A 9,313-nucleotide genomic window follows, 5' to 3' on the forward strand; every position below is an offset into this window, starting at 1 on the left:
GGCCCAATTGTCTGGATTCCTGATATGATCTTGGACCCATTGTGTTGACGACGTTTAATCGAACAAATATCACATCCTGCACTTTTAGCAGAAGCTAAACAGCAGGTTGCTAAATTGTGCCCTGACACCCTGGGAATGGACAATTTGACCATTTTGTTATTGTCAGATGCAATACCAATCCACAAGGCACAAGTAAATAGTGAGCCAATCCTTTGTGATTAAGCCAGGGATCTGTAACTTGGGTATGTGCACTGTGGGTGTTTGGGACATTGTTCGGGATATGTATAATGGGTAAATCGCAGTCCGTGTCTTACGTTGAGCATGATGTGTCGACAGGAACGGTGAGGAGCTGCCAATCAATGCCACAGAAATGAACGACGCACCTTTGCGAAACAGTATTGAGATGAAACTGAAATCCAGCCCTGCAGCCGACCTCCAACCTCTCCCTGAGCCTGCTCTGACTGTTGTGGAGGGCCCCGACACTGCTCCAGCGGTAATTCTTGCTGTGAGAAGCTTACTGACGATCTGGGATAAAGTGCGTGGTACAGCAAGTGATCAGGAAGGCCAATGGTATCTTGGTCTTTATTGCAAAGGGGATGGAGTATAAAAGCAGGGAAGTCTTGCTGCAGTTATACAGGGTATTGGTGAGGCCACACCTGGAGTACTGCGTGCAGTTTTTGTCTCCGTATTTACGAAAGGATATACTTGCTTTGGAGGCAGTTCAGAGAAGGTTCACTCGGTTGATTCCGGGGATGAGGGGGTTGACTTATGAGGAAAGGTTGAGGAGGTTGGGCCTCTACTCATTGGAGTTCAGAAGAATGAGAGGTGATCTTATCGAAACGTATAAGATTATGAGGGGGCTTGACAAGATGGATGCAGAGAGGATGTTTCCACTGATGGGGGAGACTAGAACTAGGGGGCATGGTCTTAGAATAAGGGGCCGCCCATTTAAAACTGAGATGAGGAGGAATTTCTTCTCTCAGAGGGTTGTAAATCTGTGGAATTATCTGCCTCAGAGAGCTGTGGAAGCCGGGACATTGAATATATTTAAGACAGAGATGGACAGTTTCTTAACCGATAAGGGGATAAGGGGATGGGCAGGGAAGTGGAGCTGAGTCCATGATCGGATCAGCCATGATCGTATTAAATGGCAGAGCAGGCTTGAGGGGCCGAATGGCCCACTCCTGCTCCTATTTCTTATGTTCTTATTCAGGCATCCTGTGACCTGGGACCGTTCCTCCTTGTCTGTATTCCCCAGCTCGCGTTCCCTGTATATTTCTTGCCGATTGAATTAATGCAAGGCACAGGGACAAGATGGGATTAAGGGCTTCTGGCCACAGAGATAGAGGATTGGGGTTTCGCAGACAAAAAGCAAGTGATGGTGGTTAAAGTAATTCTCTGGACTGGAAGTTTGGTGAATGTTGTTCCATAGGAGTCTGCCTTGGGGAGTCAGCGTTGGGGAAGTGTGGAGATGGAAGAGAATGGGATTGTGGTGCCCTGGAGGGGGGGAGAGAGTGAGAGGTCAGAGAGGAAGCTTGCAGGGAACATTAAGACGGACTGTAAAAGTTTCTATAGATATGTAAAGAGAAAAAGGTTAATACAGACAAACGTCGGTTCCCTGCAGTCAGAATCAGGGGAAGTCATAATGGGGAACAAAGAAATGGCAAACCAATTGAACAAGTACTTTGGTTCGGTATTCACTAAGGAGGACACAAACAACCTTCCGGATATAAAAGGGGTCAGAGGGTCGAGTAAGAAGGAGGAACTAAGGGAAATCCTTATTAGTCGGGAAATTGTGTTGGGGAAATTGATGGGATTGAAGGCTGATAAATCCCCAGGGCCTGATGGACTGCATACCAGAGTACTTAAGGAGGTGGCCTTGGAAATAGCGGATGCATTGACAGTCATTTTCCAACATTCCATTGACTCTGGATCAGTTCTTATGGAGTGGAGGGTAGCCAATGTAACACCACTTTTTAAAAAAGGAGGGAAAGAGAAAACAGGGAATTATAGACCGGTCAGCCTGACATCAGTAGTGGGTAAAATGATGGAATCAATTATTAACGATGTCATAGCAGCGCATTTGGAAAGAGGTGACATGATAGGTCCAAGTCAGCATGGATTTGTGAAAGGGAAATCATGCTTGACAAATCTTCTGGAATTTTTTGAGGATGTTTCCAGTAGAGTTGACAAGGGAGAACCAGTTGATGTGATGTATTTGGACTTTCAGAAGGCTTTTGACAAGGTCCCACACAAGAGATTAATGTGCAAAGTTAAAGCACATGGGATTGGGGGTAGTGTGCTGACATGGATTGAGAACTGGTTGTCAGACAGGAAGCAAAGAGTAGGAGTAAATGGGTACTTTTCAGAATGGCAGGCAGTGACTAGTCGGGTACCGCAAGGTTCTGTGCTGGGGCCCCAGCTGTTAACATTGTACATTAATGATTTAGACGAGGGGATTAAATGTAGTATCTCCAAATTTGCAGATGACACTAAGTTGGGTGGCAGTGTGAGCTGCGAGGAGGATGCTATGAGGCTGCAGAGTGACTTGGATAGGTTAGGTGAGTGGGCAAATGCATGGCAGATGAAGTATAATGTGGATAAATGTGAGGTTATCCACTTTGGTGGTTAAAAACAGAGAGACAGACTATTATCTGAATGGTGACAGATTAGGAAAAGGGGAGGTGCAACGAGACCTGGGTGTCATGGTACATCAGTCATTGAAGGTTGGCATGCACGTACAGCAGGCAGTTAAGAAAGCAAATGGCATGTTGGCCTTCATAGCGAGGGGATTTGAGTACAGGGGCAGGGAGGTGTTACTACAGTTGTACAGGGCCTTGGTGAGGCCACACCTGGAGTATTGTGTACAGTTTTGGTCTCCTAACTTGAGGAAGGACATTCTTGCTATTGAGGGAGTGCAGCGAAGGTTCACCAGACTGATTCCCGGGATGGCGGGACTGACATATCAAGAAAGACTGGATCAACTGGGCTTGTATTCACTGGAGTTCAGAAGAATGAGAGGGGATCTCATAGAAACGTTTAAAATTCTGATGGGTTTAGACAGGTTAGATGCAGGAAGAATGTTCCCAATATTGGGGAAGTCCAGAACCAGGGGTCACAGTCTAAGGATAAGGGGTAAGCCATTTCGGACCGAGATGAGGAGAAACTTCTTCGCCCAGACAGTGGTGAACCTGTGGAATTCTCTACCACAGAAAGTTGTTGAGTCCAGTTCGTTACATATATTCAAAATGGAGTTAGATGTAATCCTTACTACTAGGGGGATCAAGGGGTATGGGGAGAAAACAGGAAGGGGGTACTGAAGTTGCATGTTCAGCCATGAACTCATTGAATGGCGGTGCAGGCTCGAAGAACCGAATGGCCTACTCCTGCACCTATTTTCTATGTTTCTGATACTCTTTCCCTCCCTCTTCAGCTCAGTGAGTCACCATTAGCAGCGACTGAACGTGACTTGCTGGCCGCCAACTCTCCGGACATGAGCCTGGTTGCCGAGGAACCAGCGCTCCAGTTAACGGGAAGCCTGCCATCTTTGGACCTCATTGATGACGACATTCCGACCGAGCTCAGCGACTCGTCAGAAACCCAGGACGATGGTATTGGGCGAGTCGGTGCGGGGGAGGGGGAGAGTGCTGGGGGTGGGCAGTGTGTGGCCGAGGCTGGGGATATGTCGGGAGATCTCGGGGTAGCTCCCTGATTTCCCCCCATTCCCGGCGGAGCTACGTATTCGGGAAGTCTGTCTGTGTGACATTGGCTGTCGGGAGCTGCACTGACGGTATCTCGGATATGCCCCCAATTGGAGAGGGAGGATTTTAAAGTGCGGCGGTTAAGATGGGTGCTGTTTCCGGCGTGGCGAACAATTGCGGGCGCGGAGAGGCAGGGATCAGGTGGTGGTGGAGAAGGTAGCTGGAGGTGAGGGGACGTGTAAAGGCACATTGCCCTCTCTAATCCTGGAGGCCTTGTGTGTGTGACTGGGAACTTGGTGTCGAGAGGGGTGGAGTGAAGATCACCTCCTCCACCAATAGAGTTACAGATTCCACTTCCATTTTCTCTTACTCCATCTTAAACTTTGTGATTGAGCCGACTTGTACTTGTACTGCTGCATTCAATCACCGGCGGACCTGTCCGAGGCTCCGAATGCCGTGTTAAATACAATGACGCTTGCTTTAACTGAGGAATGATAAATCCGGGACAAACGGCAGTCTGGGCTTGCTGGGGCAAATGGTCCCTCTCTGGGTCTAGGGTAGCGGGAGGCTATTTAACAAACTTACCTCTGTGTAGCACCGACCACATCTGGGGAGGGTCCGGGCCACCCCCCCCCTCCGAGGTACAGTGATTGGGGGGGGGGGGGAACACCCCTGGGATACAGGGACTGGGGGAGGGTCCTGACACACCCCTGGGATACAGGTACTGGGGGAGGGTCCTGACACACCCCTGGGATACAGGTACTGTGGGGGAAGCACACCCCTGGGATACAGGGACTGGGGGCGGTGGGGTGGGGGGGGACGTTACTCTGATGTGGCTCCGTGTTGAGCGTTGACTGAGCAGTGAAATTGTTGCTGCTGAGGTTGGTGGGTGGGTGAGAGTTTGGTGGGAGGGGTGCCAGGAGACGCGATCGGCCTCGGTTTGAAATGTCGTATCCTTCGCCCTCCACTTCCGCTGCTTAATCCCCACAGGATTCGTCAGAATTGGGAGCAGGATTCAGCCAATCGGCTCCTCGAGCCTGCTCCGCCATTCAATGAGATCACGACTGATCATTGACCGCAACTCCACTTTCCCGCCCGATTCCGCGATTCCCTTAATATCCAAAACGCTATCAATCTCAGCCTTGAATATATTCAATGACAGCCTCCACAGCCCTCTGGGGCAGAGAATTCCAAAGATTCACCCTCCTCTGAGTGAAGGAATTCCTCCTCATCTCCATCCTAAATGGCCGACCCTTATCCTGAGACTGTGACCCCTGGTTCGAGACTCCCCAACCCGGGGGGAAACACCCTCCCTGCATCTTCCCTGTCAAGCCCTGTAAGTATTGTGTATGTTTCAATGAGATCACCTCTCATTCTTCTAAACGCCAGAGACTATCGGCCCACTCTACTCAATCTCTCCTCATAGTACAATCCCCCCAGTACTCCCCTCCCCCCGCCAGTCCCAGGAGTCCCCTCCTCGATCCCAGGCTTCGGCATCAAGTGTAAGCCATCAGCCCTGATCCCATTGACTGGCAGAGCTGGCTCGAGGGGCAGAATGGCCGACTCCTGCTCCCGGTCCTTGAGTTCTCACTGAATGGGCCATGAGAGGGCAGTGATAGAATCCCAGACATTTACAGCTCAGTGGGAGGCCCCTTGGCCCATCGTGTTCGCGCCCTTCAATCTGCTTCCCGCTGATCTGCTTTGTTTCCTTGTGTGAAGCAGAGGTGGAGCCATTCTGCACCGACCTGGGGAGGCTGTACATTAATCTGGTTTTCCGCATCGCTGTCGACAAACTCTACCAAATGCTCTTCACTGATTCGCAGTTTTTGCACCACTTTCTCGATAATCGCAGATTCACAGGTATGTTCCTGGGACATTAACTCTCTTCGGCTTTTGTGTGTACGTTATAAGCTTTATTGTCCAACAGTCAATGTACAGTTAGTGAGTGACCCTTACCCTGAATAAACAGTGACTCTGTACAGTTAGTGAGTGACCCTTACCCTGAATAAACAGTGACTCTGTACAGTTAGTGAGTGACCCTTACCCTGAATAAACAGTGACTCTGTACAGTTACAGTGAGTGACCCTTACCCTGAATAAACAGTGACTCTGTACAGTTACAGTGAGTGACCCTTACCCTGAATAAACAGTGACTCTGTACAGTTACAGTGAGTGACCCTTACCCTGAATAAACAGTGACCCTGTACAGTTACAGTGAGTGACCCTTACCCTGAATAAACAGTGACTCTGTACAGTTACAGTGAGTGACCCTTACCCTGAATAAACAGTGACTCTGTACAGTTAGTGAGTGACCCTTACCCTGAATAAACAGTGACTCTGTACAGTTACAGTGAGTGACCCTTACCCTGAATAAACAGTGACTCTGTACAGTTACACAGTGAGTGACCCTTACCCTGAATAAACAGTGACTCTGTACAGTTACAGTGAGTGATCCTTACCCTGAATAAACAGTGACTCTGTACAGTTACAGTGAGTGACCCTTACCCTGAATAAACAGTGACCCTGTACAGTTAGTGACCCTTACCCTGAATAAACAGTGACTCTGTACAGTTAGTGAGTGACCCTTACCCTGAATAAACAGTGACTCTGTACAGTTACAGTGAGTGACCCTCACCCTGAATAAACAGTGACTCTGTACAGTTACACAGTGAGTGACCCTTACCCTGAATAAACAGTGACTCTGTACAGTTAGTGAGTGACCCTTACCCTGAATAAACAGTGACTCTGTACAGTTAGAGAGTTAACCTTACCCTGAATAAACAGTGACTCTGTACAGTTACACAGTGAGTGACCCTTACCCTGAATAAACAGTGACTCTGTACAGTTACAGTGAGTGACCCTTACCCTGAATAAACAGTGACTCTGTACAGTTACAGTGAGTGACCCTTACCCTGAATAAACAGTGACTCTGTACAGTTAGTGAGTGACCCTTATCCTGAATAAACAGTGACTCTGTACAGTTAGTGAGTGACCCTTACCCTGAATAAACAGTGACCCTGTACAGTTAGTGAGTGACCCTTACCCTGAATAAACAGTGACTCTGTACAGTTAGTGAGTGACCCTTACCCTGAATAAACAGTGACTCTGTACAGTTAGTGAGTGACCCTTACCCTGAATAAACAGTGACTCTGTACAGTTACACAGTGAGTGACCCTTACCCTGAATAAACAGTGACTCTGTACAGTTAGTGAGTGACCCTTACCCTGAATAAACAGTGACTCTGTACAGTTACAGTGAGGTGCTGTGCGGTCTGTCGGTTTGCCGGACCTGGTTGTGTGACTGTGGTGGTGATCGGCTTGCTCCCGTTCCAATGCTCAGTCCGTTTTCCCACCTCTTGTGTTGACGCACAAGCGGGACGATTGTCGTGAGTCGTTGGTCCAGTCCCGAGCCTCTCGATGATAACGGGCCTTTTGTCTGTTTCCAGATGTGACGGTGGCTCCGTGGAGGGGAAACGTGGATGGGAACCAGAGCCGGGTGCTGACCTATACCATCGCGATCAGCAACCCGCTGGGGCCCAAAACTGCCCCGGGGATCGAAACCCAGGTATGGGGGTGTAGGGGGATGGGGGCGATGTGTGGGGCGGGTGGGGGGGGAGTGTGTGGGGGGAGGGGGGCAGTGTGTGTGTGTGGGGGAGGGTCTGTGGGTTGTGTGGGGGATCTGTTGGTATGTGTGGGAGGGGGTCTGTGGGTGTGTGGGGGGTGGGTCTGTGGGTGTGTGTGGGGGGTCTGTGGGTGTGTGGGGGGTGGGTCTGTGGGTGTGTGGGGGAGGGTCTGTGGGTGTGTGGGGGGGGTCTGTGGGTGTGTGTGGGGGGTGGGTCTGTGGGTGTGTGGGGGGGGTCTGTGGGTGTGTGGGGGGGTCTGTGGGTGTGTGGGGGGTGGGTGTGTGGGGGGTGGGGTCTGTGGGTGTGTGGGGGGCGTCTGTGGGTGTGTGGGGGGGGTCTGTGGGTGTGTGGGGGGTGGGTCTGTGGGTGTGTGGGGGGGGTCTGTGGGTGTGTGGGGGGGTGGTGTGTGGGGGGGATCTGTGGGTGTGTGGGGGGGGTCTGTGGGTGTGTGGGGGGTGGGTGTGTGGGTGTGTGGGGGGGTCTGTGGGTGTGTGTGGGGGGGGTGTGGGTGTGTGGGGGGGGGTCTGTGCGTGTGTAGGGGGGGTCTGTGGGTGTGTGGGGGGGGTCTGTGGGTGTGTGGGGGGGGTCTGTGGGTGTGTGGGGGGGGGTCTGTGGGTGTGTGGGGGGGGTCTGTGCGTGTGTAGGGGGGGTCTGTGGGTGTGTGGGGGGGTCTGTGGGTGTGTGGGGGGGTGTGTGGGTGTGTGGGGGGTGGGTCTGTGGGTGTGTGGGGGGGGGGGTCTGTGGGTGTGTGGGGGGGTCTGTGGGTGTGTGGGGGGGTTCTGTGGGTGTGTGGGGGGGTTCTGTGGGTGTGTGGGGGGGTCTGTGGGTGTGTGGGGGGTTCTGTGGGTGTGTGGGGGGGGTAGGTGTGTGTGGGGGTGTGGGTGGGGGTGGCCTGTGGGTGTGTGGGGGGGGGTCTGTGGGTGTGTGGGGGGTCTGTGGGTGTGGGGGGGGGGTCTGTGGGTGTATGTGGGGCGGGGGAGAAAGGAGGGTGGGTGGGGGGTGGCGAGGGGAGGGAGGGAGCTGGGAGTGAGGGGAGGAAGCAGGGAAGAGGGGAGGAAGGGGAGGGAGCAGGGAGGAGGGGCCCCTCTCTGCCTGAATGCTGCTACCATTGCCAGACCCCGCTCTCTCCTCAGACGCTGTACAAGAGCAGCCAGCAGAGCGAGTGTTACGTGGTGGATGCAGAGGTGGTGACCCAGGGCCATCCGTACCAGGATTACTTCTACACCGTCAACCGCTACTGTCTGATGTGTGTGGCCCGCAACAAGTGTCGACTGAGGTAGGCCGGGGTCACAGCCCGGGGGGGGCCGGGGGGTCAGACAGCCTCCCTCCGACCCCCCCCCTCCCAGTCTCTCTCTCTCTCTCTCCCCCTTCCCCAGGCTCTCTCTCTCTCTCTCCCCCTTCCCCAGGCTCTCTCTCCCCCGGTCGCGCTCTCTCTCCCCCGGTCGCGCTCTCTCTCCCCCGGTCGCGCTCTCTCTCCCCGGTCGCGCTCTCTCTCCCCCGGTCGCGCTCTCTCTCCCCCGGTCGCGCTCTCTCCCCCGGTCGCTCGCTCTCTCCCTCTCTCTCCCTCGCTCTCCCTCTCTCCCTCTCTCTCTCTCTCTCTCTCTCTCTCTCTCCTTCTCTCCCCCTCTCCCCCCCAAGTCTCTCTCTCCCCCCAGTCTCTCTCTCTCCCCCTCCCCAGTCTCTCTCTCTCTCTCTCTCTCTCTCTCTCTCTCTCTCTCTCTCTCTCTCTCACTTCCCCCACCCTGTTTGTGGTCTGACACTAAGTATCAGAGTTTTGATCGCTGGTCCGTCTTTGTTTGAACAGAATTTCCTCCGAGATCCGCTACAGGAAGCAGCCCTGGAACCTGGTGAGGGCTTTCATTGAGCGGAACACTCGAGCGGCCTGGCCGAACACTTCCAGCACCTGGGTACAGAGCGTGCGATGGGGGGCGGGGAGAGCGGGAGAGGGGGTTGACCCGAACTGTCCCTCCCGCTCCCCTCCCCAAGTGTCC

General features: G+C 53.0%; 1 protein-coding gene across 1 annotated transcript in view; it reads left to right on the forward strand.

Moving 5' to 3' along the window:
- Positions 1–9,238, forward strand: part of LOC139245898 (protein Aster-B-like) — a gene marked incomplete at both ends in the record, with an annotated part of 27,351 nt that extends 18,113 nt beyond the window's left edge. The window contains 6 exons of the mRNA XM_070871352.1: positions 337–505; positions 3,434–3,611; positions 5,424–5,561; positions 7,146–7,264; positions 8,456–8,598; positions 9,127–9,238. Of these exons, the coding sequence (XP_070727453.1) occupies positions 337–505; positions 3,434–3,611; positions 5,424–5,561; positions 7,146–7,264; positions 8,456–8,598; positions 9,127–9,238 (859 nt within the window). The remainder of the gene's footprint in view (positions 1–336; positions 506–3,433; positions 3,612–5,423; positions 5,562–7,145; positions 7,265–8,455; positions 8,599–9,126) is intronic.
- Between the last annotated feature and the right edge of the window lie 75 nt (positions 9,239–9,313).

Source organism: Pristiophorus japonicus, unplaced genomic scaffold (genome assembly GCF_044704955.1).
Source record: "Pristiophorus japonicus isolate sPriJap1 unplaced genomic scaffold, sPriJap1.hap1 HAP1_SCAFFOLD_2454, whole genome shotgun sequence".
Taxonomy (NCBI): domain Eukaryota; kingdom Metazoa; phylum Chordata; class Chondrichthyes; family Pristiophoridae; genus Pristiophorus; species Pristiophorus japonicus.